We start from the raw sequence: 14,106 nt of genomic DNA, 5'->3' as shown, positions 1-14,106 counted from the left end.
TTGTTTCTGAGGAAGACTCAACCTATGTGCAGATATCCCAATCCTCATGTCATAAAGCAATTGTTAACTCAGGGCTTTCCCCTCATATGACTCATGCCAGACCTTGGGAAGTAGAGAAACGAAGGAGCCATCAAGAGACAAGCCATGGGGGTTCGATTTTGTGTAAGAGGCGCATTCAGATCCTCTAAGCAGGCTTGAGGGTGGGTGGGACTCACCCAAGACTTTATGGGTTTGGGAAAAAGGGGGGATGCTGAGGCAGTAGGTAGCTTTTGTGCAGAGCCATAGAGAGAAACAGTAGTTTTCACCCTCCCATTCATTTCCCATTTATTTCTGATGACAGAAAGATGGCCATTTCATTCAAATTGTCATTGAGGATTCCGAAGAAATAACTATGATTAAGATGATAGAGCGGAAGAAGAAAAGAGAGGTAGGTAAAATCTCTGTATAATATATAGATATCCAGGACATTTATGTCAGTGTCATGAGGATGTGGAATTGTGCCTCTTAGGCCACAATTATCTTAGAGTTTAAGATAGTCAGGAGTCAACTCAACATTGGCTCATTTTCCCTCCACTCCCTTCTCAGCATAAACTCTCTGGGTCTGGGTTTGACTGTGACATGACGAGTGAATGGAGAAAAGGAAAGCCATCAAGAAACACATGAGCTGGGAGATGAGAATGTGAAGACCCTGGATTAGAAAGAATGTTCTCAATATGTAGAAGCTGGGAGTAGAATATATGATGAGGGTGTTAAAAACCAATCACCATATTGAAATACACTTTTGTGGCAGAAAGCAATCAATCAATAGGACTAGAATTAGCAGAGAATACCAGGCAAAAGCATTATAAAACCAAACCTCCAAAACCCAATAAGCACTGATGTGTTAGAATATGACTAACAAAGGCCCTCATACCCCTAATGCTTGCTTCTAGTTACTAACGGTTTTCCCCTTGATTCATGCACCTGAGAGGTAGTCAGGAGGAGGATGCTGTGACTCTGAGGGTAAGGTGATGTGTCCTTATTGGCAGAGAAGAACTCAGCACCTAGGGCCTCTTGATCAGTGTCCTGCTATCTCCCCTGAACTCTCCAAAGTAGGGATATTAAGAGAACCAGGCCCTTTCCAGAAATACCCTACAAGTTGGTGGCAGGCAGTTCTCTGAGTGGTCTCTCTTATCTCTGCCTAGAAAACTAAAAAAGACAGAGTAGGAGCAGCCAAGAAGATCCAGGCCTGGTGGCGTGGCACCCTGGTGCGCCGGACATTGTTGCATGTAGCCCTGAAGACTTGGATGATTCAGTGCTGGTGGAGACTGACAATGGACAGGCTGCTGCAGAAGAAGCGGAGGGCAGCCCTGATTGCCTATGCATACAGAGAGAGGGCAGTGGTCAAGCTCCAGTCTTTTGTCCGTATGTGGCGCATCCACTGGCGATACTGCCAGGTGCTCAATGCCATCTATGTCATCCAGTACCACTGGCAATGCCACAACTGCCAGACCTGTGCCCTCCTCCGGGGCCACTGTGTGGTCACAGCCACTCACCTGCAGTTTCACATTGAGATCATTAACCCCTAAGAAATGGCTAGAAGGGGCACTGTGTCTCCTGTCCCATAGTAAAGGTCTAACCTGACATAAAGTATGTCTCATGGTTTCCCTTCTGCTAATGGAAATGTTAGGACTTAAGTCATGCTGCCTTCTCTTCTCCCTGGGAAAGAACTTCAGTGAGGGTCTCCCTTTGTGCCCACAAACCCTGTTCTGGACTGACAGTTCTATATGCTATGTACTTAGTTGTCAAAACAGAAACTGAGGTCCTAGTCTACCTATATATATATAACAGAGTTAGAAGTCCCAGCTCCCATTCCCAACCCCATTCCTTTCTTCTCACTGGGAATCTGAGAGTCAGGTAAGCTGCATCTTCCTGAAGACTCTGGGTACCTTTGCACGTGGAAACAGACACTGAGGCTTTTCTCTGTCCTCCTGGGGTTAGTGGGGGGTCTCAGATGCCTTAGACAAGGTGTCTTTGCCAATCACCTTGTGAAAAGGCCAACATGTGGCTGACTCTTCTGGGAGGAGTGTAGGGCAACCCCAGGTGAAGGACAGGCCAGCCTTAGTGTAGATGAGACTGGGCATGCTGATGAGCAGCTGATGACCCTGGGGACTGGTAGAAAACAGTTCATGACACTTCAACTCCGTCTTCACAATTCCCTTACCAGAACCCCTCTCCCTGAGGGCTGTACAGCAAACAGGGCTCCCAGTGATTTTACCCCCATCCCTACTCTTGTCTCCGTTCTCACTCCCTTGGTCGTACTAATCCAGTGCTACTCAATAGAAATTTCTGTGATGGATGGAAATGTTCTGTATCAGTGCTGTTCAGTGTGGGAGCCACGAGCCACACATGGTTGTGAAGGACTTGAAATGTGCCTGGTGCGATTAAAGAATTGAGTTTTAAATTTTTTTAAATTAATTTAAGCTTAAATAACCACATATGGTAGTGGCTATTCCATTGAATAGTGTGGCTCTAGACCTTACCATTACCAATAATTGTACTGCTGCCCAAATTGCTTTTTCATTCCATTCTTTTTTATTTTATTCTCTTCTTCCAGTTCACCTTTCAAATATCACTAATCGAATGTTTCTTCAGATGTGATAAGATCTTCCAAGCGATTTACTCTGCCATTTTTTTTTATAGCCATCGCCCCTGACAAGCCCTTGTATCTGTCTTTATCCAGTTCAGATTCTATATTTAATTATTGTAATCTCTCCCCTGAACACCTTGACTTCCTTTGACTCTATCTCTGCAAAGCTGTGTGGAATGAACTTAATCCCCTACCTGCTTTGTGCCTGCAGAGGAGGAGCACGACACTCAGCTCACATTATGACGTGTGGTCCCAGTCCACATTCATACATGACTGCAGACCTCCGCTGGCCCGAGTTCCCAGTGAATTTCTCTGGTGTGTTTGCATCTCTTTTTTTCTGAATTGAATAATTCATAGTACCTCCTCTCCAAATGCCCGATTCTACTTCTCCCCTTGAACTCCAAAATGATGGTATATGTTACCACATACCTAACTGATGAAATGGGAACAGACTGGACCCCCATCTTCCTACCACCTTATTCTCCATCCCAGCTCTGGATCACACCTGCTGCCTTCCCTCCAGTTGAAATAAGTGAAGGGTCTTTGATTCCATCAAAAGCTAACCCCTCCACTACCCTGCTGCCATCTCGAGGCGTTCGATCCTGCATTCATAACCCTATTGTCCAAAGTATCAATGTCTACCTCTTCCATCTTTTGAAAATGCCATCTTAATTTCTTTCCAGTTCTGTTTCTCCTAATAGCAAAACATGCCATCACTCTTTCCATTTCTGTTCACACTATTTTCTCTTCAACCCATTCCAGTCAGGCTTACGCCCCGCTCACTTCATTGAGACCGCACTGATCAACATCACCGACATTCCAGCTGACCAAATCCAATGGTCATTTCTCTGTCCTTATGCATTCTTTCTACATCGGGCTACAGAGTTAGCTACTCCATTCTTGTTAAAATAATTTTTAAAGGCAAACAATAAAAATCATACCACTCAACCCATAAGTACTTTAATATATGTCTTTAATAGGAGACCTTTGTAAAAAATATAACATCAGTATTATCATATCTTTCAACAGTCACAATAATTCCTTGATAGAATATATATGTACCCAATAACTGAGCTTCTAGATACATAAAGTAGGATTCTTCTGTACCCCTTTGTGCTTGCCTACTACCCTCCACCAGACTCTAGTAACCACTGATCTGTACTCTGTACCTATTGTTTTCCCTTTTCCAGGACATCATAAAAGGAATATTTTGTAGCCTTTTGAGTCTGGCTTCCTTTCATTTGGGCTTCCCTGGTGGCTCAGAGGTTAAAGCGCCTGCCTGCAATGAGGGAGACCTGGGTTCGATCCCTGGGTCCGGAAGATTCCCTGGAGAAGGAAATGGCAACCCACTCCGGTATTCTTGCCTGGAGAATCCCATGGACAGAGGAACCTGGTGGGCTACAGTCCATGGGGTCGCAAAGAGTCGGACACGACTGAGCGACTTCTCTTCACTTCCTTTCATTTAGTATAATGTGTCTGAGACTTCTCTCTGGTATTGTGTGTACTCATTTGTTTTAATTTCTAAGTGGCATTCCATTTTAAGAATGTTATCAGAAGTTTTTACCAGTTGAAGGGTTTGGAGTTTTTTCCAGTTTGAGTGGTTACAAATTAATCTGCTATACATATTTGGTTTTATGTGTGTGTAAACTTAAGTTTTGCACTCTATTTGGCTAAAAACCTAGGAGTGAGAGCTTCCATTTCTACAAGATGGTGTAACTCATTTTTTCCCTTTTCCTCTCCTCTGAATACAAACTAAATACTTTGGAAATAATTCAACAGACAGTCATAAAAGGACTCTGAAATGTGGAGAGATGGCAGGTTATCTAGAAATCTCAAGATTTTTGAAAGTGCACCTTGATGAATTCCCTGGGTTTTGTTTTTTCTGCCATGCATCTCAGACTGGACATCAGATATGTCTGCAACCTAGTATCAACAACAGGCATAGGGAAAGCAAAACAAAACAAAGTGAAAAGCATGCTCCCTCTGGTCAAAATAAGAGATGCCCAGCAGAGACTCAGCAGGGAGATCCGTATCTAGTGGCAACAGCAGATTGAATTGCTTACAGAAGTGACTCCAGTACCCATATAAACCAACCCATCCCATGCCCTACACTCACTGGTAGCAGTAGGCATAATCTGCTCACAGCAACAGTGGAATACAGGCTTATCCACCCCCACCACACCCCATATCTGCTAGCAGTAATGATGCAGTCTGCCCTCAGCAGCCGTAACAGCACAACCCACTGCATTTCTCATCTGCTAACAGAAGCAGGCTTGATCTGCCCACAACAGTAGCAGCAGAACCTGAGTAGGCCAACGCATCTCCCACCACAAACTAGATGGGAAGGGGGAGTGGGGTCCTCCTGTACCCCCGCTCCAAAAGGCCTAGATTCTCCTCACTTTCCACTCAGTGGCAGACCCAGCAGCCCCAGACCCAGCAGCCCCTGGCTGTCTGTCCAGCCACAGAAGATCCAGAACAGGAGCCTTCTGGCCCTCTACGCAACAGCAAAGTGCAGTCCAATAGGCCCTTCTCTCATCCAGTAGCCCCAACAGAGACAGAGTAGGAAACCCGTTTGGCGTCAGCTGGTCAGAGAACAGGCCAGGGTTATTGCTCTCTACTTCAGAAGTCCGACATCCTAAACCCTCCATCTGGTGACAAGAAGGAACCTAGGAAAATGCCTTCCACCTTGCAGGTGGCATCAGAAGGGATCCAGTGGAACCAAAAGAATAAAGCAGATCAGAACTGCATTGAAGGAACCCAGAAAAGAAAGTTCTCATTGGAAATAGGGTCCACAAAAGTAGGCCAGCATCTACATGCTAAACCTAAACAGAATGCTGCCTTCTAGAAGAAGATTTTAGTAGTATCAAGAGTCTCCTAATATAATATCCAAAATGCCCATCATACAGTAGAAGATCACTCACCATACCAAGAAACAGTAAAAGTATGATGTTAGATATAGATTTCCTTTTTATCAAGTTAAGGTAGTTCCCTGTATTCCTAACTCACTAAGAATTTCCTTTTTATCATGAATAGGTGTTGGATTTTGTAAAATGGTTTTTCTGACAATATTAAATAGTCATATGATTTCTCTTCTTTGGCCTGTTGATATGGTGGATCAATTAATTTTTGAATGTTTAAAGTGGCCTTGGGACTTCCCTGGCGGTCCAGTGGTTAAGAATCTGCCTTCCAGTGCAGGGGACACGGATTTGATCCCTGGTCAGGGAATTAAGATCCTACATGCTAGGGGACATCTAAGCCTGCCACACCGCAGCCGCTAAGCCTGTATCACAACTACGGAGCCCGTGCACTCTGGAGCCCGCACTGCAACTATAGAGGAAAGCCAACATGCCACAACTAGAGAGAAGCCCTTGTGCCACAATAAAGAACCCACGTGCTGCACTGAAAGATCCCACATGCCACAGCTAGGACCCAGTGCAGCCTAATTAATCAACTAATTATTTAAAAAACCTCCTTCACTCTCTAAAAATAATAAATAAAAGCGAAGAAACTTTGCCTACCTGATATAAATTTCTACTTGGTCCTGGTGCATAATTTCTTTCGTACACTTTTGGGTTTGATCCGCTAACATTTTGTTGTGGATTTTTACTTCTATGTGCCACTAGCAATGTACAAGGATTCCTTCATCTCCACATCCTCATCAACACTTACCATTTATGTTTTTGATAATAGCCATTCTAACAAGTATGAGGTTATATTTCACATGGTTTTGATTTGCATTTCCATTATTAGTGGTGTTGAGTACTTTTCCATCTGTTAGCCATTTGTATGTCTTCTTTGGAAAGATATCTAATCAGGTCACTGGCCATTTTTAAATCAGGTTTACTTTTGTTGTTTGTTTTTGCTTTTCTTCACTATTGGATTATTTGAGTTCCTTGTATATTTTAGCTATTAACCCCTTATCAGACACAAGTTTTACAAATATTTTCTCTTGTTCTGTAAGGTGCTTTTTCATATTACTGATTGTTTCCTTTGCTGTGCAGAAGCTTTTTAATTTGCTATGTCTCACTTGGGTTTATTTTTGCTTTTGTTGCCGGTGCTTTTGATGTCACAAAAAAAAAAAAATTGCCAAGACCAATGTCAAGCAATTTTTCCCTTCTTTTCTTCTAAAGGGGTTTTGTGGTTTTAGGTCTTACACCTAAATCTTTGATCCACTTTGAGCTGCTTGCATGTGATGTAAAAGAGTGGTTTGATTTCATTCTTTTGCATGTGGATATCCAGTTTTCCCACCATTTACTGAAAAAGACAATTCTTTATCAATAGTATTTTCTTGGCACCCTTGTCAAATATTACTTTACCATACATATATGTATGTGTTCATTACTGGACTCTCAATTCTGTCCCATTGGTTTATGTGTCTGTTGTTTTTTTTCCCCCAATACGATGCTGCTCTGATTATTATGGCTTTGTAATATAATTTGTAATCAGGAAGTGTGATGCCTCCAAATTTGTTCTTTTTTCTCAACAATACTTTGACTGGTTCAAGGTCTTTTATGGTTATATGCAAATTGTAGGATCATTTTTTTCTATTTATGTGGAAAATGCCATTGTAATTATGATAGGGACTGATCTGAGTCTACTGATTGCTTTGTGTGGTAAGGATATTTTAACAATATTAACTCTTCTGAGCCCTGAACATGGGATATCTTTCCATTTATTTATATCTTCTTCTATTCCATTAGTTTTCAATATATAGATCTTTTACCTCCTTGGTTAAATGTATTCCTAGGTATTTTATTGCCTTTGATACAGTTGTAAATGAGACTTAATTTCTTTTTCAGATAGATTATTTTTAGTATATAGAAATGCAACTGATTTTTGTACATTGATTTTTGTATCCTGCAACTTTACTGAATTTGTTTATTAGTTCAGTTTACTGGTAGAGTCTCTACGGTCTAGTTGAAGGCATAATTCCAGAAACTTGGACAGTAAATTGTGACTAATTTTGGTTAATTTCAGCTCTTATCATGGTACAGGCTATCCATCGCTGACCCCCCTGACCCCCAAGACTATAGCAGGCAGCCGTAAATGAGTTCTAGAGAAATGTATACGAAGCTTACAGAATCCAAGGTGAGCAATAAAGGGTCTGTGCTTCAATATTGGGGATCTGTGCTCAGATTGCTGATGGCTGCTTGTTATCACAGAGGTACAGAAACAGAGGCAGGGGCCACTGTTTCAAGTCCCACAGACAATTGTTGCAACACCCTTACCCTCCACCTAAAGCGACTTCCAGGGGATTTGAAGAGAACCTTTTCTTCCTCCTCCTCCTTTCTTTTTTTCCCTTTTTGGAAGCCAGACACTTAAGGACTAGGACACTTAAAAGCAACCACATATAAAGGAGAATTTTAAAAGTTACCATGTATGCCCAGGGAAATGTGCAGGGCCAGAAAAATCCAAAGATGACCTTAAGTTTACACCTTATTTTGATCCTCATCACAGAGACTCCCTACAACAAACCAACAAAAACAGCAAAATCAGGAAAAGAGTGAAAATCTGACTTCTAGAAGAACCACATTGTGAGATTTAAATGTCCAACCTTTTTTTAACATTAATTTCATGTATTTATTTGGCGCACTGGGTCTTAGCTGTGGCATGCAAACTCTTAGTTGTGGCATGTGGGATCTAGTTTCCTAACCAGGGATTGAGCCCAGGCTCCCTGCTTTGGGAGCATGGAGTCTTAGCCACCAGGCCATCAAGGAAGTTCCCTCAACTGTCCAATCTTCAACAAGAACAACAACAAAAAACTACAAGGCATACAAAGAAAGGGAAAATTATGGCCCATTCAAAGGGAAAAAGTAAATCAACAGAAACAGTCCCTGAGAAAGGCAAGAGGGTAGCATTAATATAAAAACACTCTAAACAACTGAAACTTGAAGACCTTATGCTAAGTGAGATAATCACAAAAGGACAAATATTGTATGATTCCACTCATACAAGGCATTTAGAGTAATCGAATTCATAGAGACAAAAAAGTAGAATGGTGGTTGCCAGAAGTTGTGGGTACAGAATTTCAACTTTGCAGATAAAGTTCTGGAGACAGTTGTGATAGTTATACAACAATGTGAATATGCTTAATGTTATTGAGCTCTTTACTCAAAAATGGTTAAAATGGGAAATTTTATGTTGTATATATTTACCACCATTTTTAAATCGTAGTTTTTAAAGACTTTGGGGAAAAGAGCAAAAGATGACACAGGCCTCCATGTTGCACAATTACATTGAGGCACCATTTACATAGACCACACACTGAAGGAGCCTCCCTGGAGCTGGCCGACTTGGCAGCCCTGTAACCTCAACTCTCCTAGCCATGGCAGCAGACATTGCTAATCAACCACAGACCCCACTCATCCAGCACCAGACTCTTAAAATCCTCTACACCGAGCCCCAGGCAACCCCTGTCACTTCCTCAGAGCTGATTTATGAGATGTCAAGTATTTGCCATCCTTAGCCTAATGACCTTGAGGTGTGTCTGACAAAAGAACTGGGGACACAGATATAACAGACCTGGTCATTCCTTTATTGGAAGTGGTATGCATTGCTGTACTCTACAAGCTTGTGAACCCAAAGAGATTTCAAGTTGAAGATTCAGTTGGTTTTCTTTGAGGTCGTAATGGCCCTGAATGAAACCACGGGTATGACAACTGTGCCAGCGCCAATAGACCTGGATGATGCGGACAGCATGGAGCAAACGTAAATAACGAAGGCGTATGCACCACATGCGGACCCAGGATTGTAGCTTGACCACTGCCCATTCTTGCCTTGCGAAGGCGTCTAGGGCCACCCGTCGCCTGTTCTCCATCAACAGCACCAGTTTCTGTTTCCACCAGCACTGAATGATCCATGCTCTGAGAGCCGCATGCAGCAGCGTCCTGCGCACCAGAGTGCCCCGCCACCAGGCTTGAATAGAAATAATCGCCTTGTTTTCTTCAGTTATCACAATTCTTACTTTGGGGCCTTAAAAGAGAAAACAGGAGACACTTGAGAAACTCATACATTTTGGCCCTAAGTTGTGGCAGGAAGAGGCCTATTTCTCTGACGTTCAGGAGATCTGTTGTGAGCAGCAGCTGCACCTCGAGATCAACTAAGTGTCCTGCTTCTGCCACTCTCTGGTTCATGGACATGGGTACCTCGTCTTGCCCTCTGGGTCTCAGGGTCTCTGTCTGTAAAATGGAGGTACACCTGCACTTGCAGCCTCGCCCAGTTTTGCATGAACCTGGTTGATCATCTACAGCAGGAACACCCTGATCTAAAAGTGAAAGAGATAGGCATTTCACCTGGAGCTGACCACCTACCTGAGAGTCATGACTCTTCCCTTCAGTCACCTCTCTTCTTCTGGAAGACTGGCATTTTTGCTCTCCCTGCCACTCACCTCTGACTTCAGGTTAAACCTGCCTGCTGCCTCCCTCTGCCTCACCAAAATGTTAAAAGATCCCTGCACTTCACATATTTTAAGCTCTTAACACCAGTTAACACCTGCATCATTACAAAGATACATGCGCATATGTGCATGCACACACACACCCCAGTCTTCCTGCACCTCAGCTTTTGCATTGCCCCAACACAATCCTCACTTTGAGTCTCTCAACCCTGTGAGGCCTGGATTCACACACTTTGCCCTCCCCCTTAGCGCACACCTTGGCTAGACTCTCACCCTAAGGAAGAAATAGGGGGAAAAGACAGCCAAGGAGGAGTCAACACCTCTCCATTTCCTACTCTGTGTGGTGGCTATTCGTCCCAGTTTGCCTAGCATATCCTGGGTCTATGCCTGTTGTCCTGGTGTGATGTTGCTAAGTGCCCCTTTCACTCCCTGAAGCATCTGTCTTTGGAAAATAAATTACATGGCCACAGACCTTTGAGTCACTCCACTGGGCCACAAGGGCCAGAGATAATACAAGTCAAGTCTCTCCCCAACACAATATCCCAGATCCATCTACCCAGGGAGGGGTGGGAGGGCAGTGGCAGGGGTGTGGGTAGGGTGTTGGAACTGGAATCCCTTGCTCTCCTCTCCTTTGCTCCTTCAAGCTGTGTTCTATCAATGAGACTTCTTCATAACCTGTGATTATAATGTGTAAGGTTTGCTGTCCTGATCAGAGTTTAGAGAGAAAAATGTGAAAGTGAGGGTGCTCTCCCCACCACTAGATGCCAAGTCACCCACACACGAGGCTTCCTGGACTTTCCTAGGATCTCAGACATGAGAAGGGATCCCATCCTGAGGGAACTATGGGAGATGTACCCAGCTCCAGAAAGCTTGGGTAGATCTACCTCATAAGACATTAAACGCCCATTGTTTGGGTTGGATAGTCAAACCCCATTAGATCTTAACTCTACTAAATTACCCATGGTTAGGGGCTAGATGTTCCCATCGCTTTCAGGTCTGCTGTCCAGCCAGTGCTCTGGCCGGAAGAGATGGAGGAAAGGAGAGAGCATGATGTCATAAGGGCACTTATGACTCAGGCACCAGAATGACTCCCAACAGCTGAGCCCCTTCTAGGGAAAACTTAAGAACCTGTCCTTTCTTTCCTACCTAAATGAACACAGTTCTAGTTACAAAGAAGAACACCTCAAGTACTGACCCCCTGATGCAAAGGTATATAACGTTGCTCATTAAAGCCTGCCTGGTATTCATTAAGAGAGTTTCAGTTCATTTATTTTTAAAATTTATTTTATTGACATAATTGATTTATCATGCTGTGTTAATTTCTGCTACACAGCAAAGTGGTTCAGTTATATATAATATATATACAGTCTTTTAAATATTCTTTTCCACTATGGATTATCATAGGATATAATATATAGTTCCCTGTGCTACACAGTAGGACCTTGTTGTTTATCCATGCTATACATAATAGTTTGTATCTGCTAATCCCAAGCTCCCAGTCCATCTCCCCACTCTTCCTCCTCTCTGATAACCACAAGTTTGTTATCTATGTGAGTCTGTTTCTGTTCCATAGATAAGTTCACTTGTGTCATATTTTAGATTCTGCATATAAGTATCATATGGTATTTGTCTTTCTCTTTTTGACTTACTTCACTGAGTATGATAGAATTCAATTCATTTATTTTAATGGTTATTTTTGTTTGTTTGTTTGTTTGGCTGCGCCGCATGGTAGCTGTCGCACTTAGGATCTTTGATCTTCACTGCAGCATTCAGGATCTTTTAACTGTGGCTGGTGGGATCTGGTTCCCTGACCAGGGATGGAACCGGGCCCCTTGCTTTGGGAGTGTGGAGTCTAAGCGAGTGGACCACCAGGGCAGTCCTGTTTTCAACTCGTTTAAACAATGGTATACCAAATAACAGTTAGAAGCAATGAGTGTGCTTTCTATGTACTGATATAGAAGAGTGTACATGATTTAGCAAGATTAGCAAGTTCATCAAATCAAAATGAACTAAATAATAGCATAGATTTATACACATATTTTGTAAAGGTATTATTTTAAAAGGTGGTAGAAATTAGGAAGATATCCACAAAAATTAACAATGATCATCTCTGATGAGCATATCAGAGTTGGAGGAAGTAAACTGCCTTGCTGTAGCTAAGCTTCCTATGGCTCACCCATCCGTAAGTCTCCTGGTTATCAGGTCCCTGGGAAAGCAAGAACCGCACAGGCCAGAAAACCCCTCAGACCCCTAGGACCAGCCAGGACACACATCTCATGCTCAGGTGGCCTCAAGCACTCTTCTTCTTTTTTCCCTGAGGACCTCAAGGTCTCAGTGAGGAGATGGGGGGTCGGTCAGACACTGCACAAGCAGGACCCCACTGCCTGCTGCTGGCCTCTGAAGACCCACTTGGCTCTAGTGAGGCCCTGGTGCCCTCAGGGTCCCAGCCCCAGGGATCACTGAGAAGTGCATGGCAGTGTGAAGAGGGGGTGTGGAGGAAGTCCGTGTGGGGCTGGGGGAGAGCAGTTGAAGAGAAGAGGAGGAGGCCATTGAAAGCTGAAAGGGAGCGTCAGTGTGAAGTTAACAAATGGGAGAGTGGAAAGAACAAGAGTAAATTGGAGAACAGGGAAGTAGTGGAGTACAATGCGTGGGACAGTGAAGGTACAGGAAGCATCTGTTTGAAGATAAAGGTGTTGGCCAGACCCCTGGGAGACCCACATCAGTTTAATGCCCCCATTAGTCTGCCTCCATAGTCTAGCCCCTAGTCACCACTGTCCCTGATGATATTCACCCCACTTCACAGATGAGGAAACTGAGGTGCAGAGACCTTACAACTGATTAGGGAAGAGGCCAGGGACTGGGGTGTTGGTGGATGTGGTGACCCTAGAAGCAAGGAGGGTGTTGGGGTTTTGAATGCCACCAGAACCTGCTGAGACTCAAGCCAGTGGGCAGGGAGGAGCCTCCTCAGGGCCTGAGGAGCAGAGGGGTAACATCAGCCAAGGGGAGTTTTTGCAGGTGTGCTGGCTTGATCATGATGAGGGTACATCTCCTGGGGCTGGAGTAAGGGACATAGCACAGGAAACAAAACACAGGCACCCCTCAGGACCACTGTGGGTGACCCACAGAAGTACCAGCATTCTGGGGTCTCTCCCCATTCTCCTACCCTAACCCCACCATTCTCTGCCACCTCTACCACAGTTTCCTCCTAGAGGTTCTCAGTAGATCCCTTCCGGGAGGGGCAGAAAGAAGTAAGGTGGAGTCAATGAGTGTCAGTGGGATCAGTCCCTTGAATATACTCCTAGCCACAGAGCCTGAAGGAGAAGGAAAGCAGGTTTGCTGGTCCTAGGGGCCTCACAGAGGTCCCCGGTATTATATAAATGGGTCAGCAATTCAACTCTTCTCACAGAAGACATAAGAGACGTGGGTTTGATCCCTGGGTCAGGAAGGTCCCCTAGAGGAGGGCATGGCAACCCACCCCAGTATTTTTGCCTCCAGAATCCCATGAACAGGGGAGCTTGGAGGGAGGGCTACAGTCCATGGGGTTGCAAAGAGCCAGACAAGGACTGAAGTGACTCAGCATGCACATTCGCACTCCTAATGTAATTATTGGTAGTAGTTTCGTGTATATACCTTTTCCCTTCTTTTTTAAAAATTTTGTAATTTTATATATTTATTTATGGCTGTGCTGGGTCTTCATTGCTGTGTGGGTTTTTCTCTAGTTGCGGTGGCTTCTCATTTCGGAGCACAGGCTCTAGCGCACTTGGGCTTCAGTAGTTGTGATGTAAGGGCTCTGTAGTTGCAACTCCTGGGGTCTAGAGCACCGTCACAGTAGGTGTGGTGCACGAGCCTAGTTGCTCCATAGCATGTGGAATCTTCCCGGATCACAGATCGAACCCATGTCTTCTGCACTGGCAAGCGGATTCTTTACCACTGAGCTACCAGGGAAGCCCCAAACATTTGCAATTGACTTTTATGGTAGGGAACCTTTGGTATTCTTAATTGGGCTAAACATGATTCCACTCCCGCTCTGACTGCCAGTTTTTAAGGTGTGTAATTGTAACTTTCTTTCCTTGTTCTTTTG

The 14,106-nt window shown here is 44.0% G+C and overlaps 2 protein-coding genes and 1 pseudogene across 2 annotated transcripts; 2 read left to right on the top strand and 1 right to left on the bottom strand.

Moving 5' to 3' along the window:
• The window catches only part of LOC110126428 (small ribosomal subunit protein eS7-like), a 37,672-nt pseudogene extending 37,246 nt beyond the window's left edge, over positions 1–426 (top strand).
• Positions 15–1,629, top strand: IQCF2 (IQ motif containing F2). The gene is made up of 3 exons (XM_020874211.2): positions 15–162; positions 341–427; positions 1,185–1,629. Exons 1-3 carry the CDS (start codon positions 145–147, stop codon positions 1,566–1,568), a joined length of 489 nt encoding a protein of 162 aa, XP_020729870.1. The 5' UTR covers positions 15–144; the 3' UTR covers positions 1,569–1,629.
• Positions 1,630–9,143: 7,514 nt separating this feature from the next.
• On the bottom strand, positions 9,144–11,089 carry LOC110125285 (IQ domain-containing protein F5). Its single transcript, XM_020874214.2, has 2 exons — positions 10,984–11,089; positions 9,144–9,601 (listed from the first exon to the last, which is right to left on the bottom strand). The coding sequence occupies exons 1-2, from the start codon at positions 10,985–10,987 to the stop codon at positions 9,156–9,158; spliced, it is 450 nt and encodes a 149-aa protein (XP_020729873.1). The 5' UTR covers positions 10,988–11,089; the 3' UTR covers positions 9,144–9,155.
• Positions 11,090–14,106: the final 3,017 nt, after the last annotated feature.

This window comes from Odocoileus virginianus, chromosome 26 (assembly GCF_023699985.2).
Source record: "Odocoileus virginianus isolate 20LAN1187 ecotype Illinois chromosome 26, Ovbor_1.2, whole genome shotgun sequence".
NCBI classification, from domain to species: Eukaryota; Metazoa; Chordata; class Mammalia; order Artiodactyla; family Cervidae; genus Odocoileus; species Odocoileus virginianus.
Note: the sequence above shows the minus strand (reverse complement) of the source record. Positions and strands in the feature narration are given on the sequence as shown.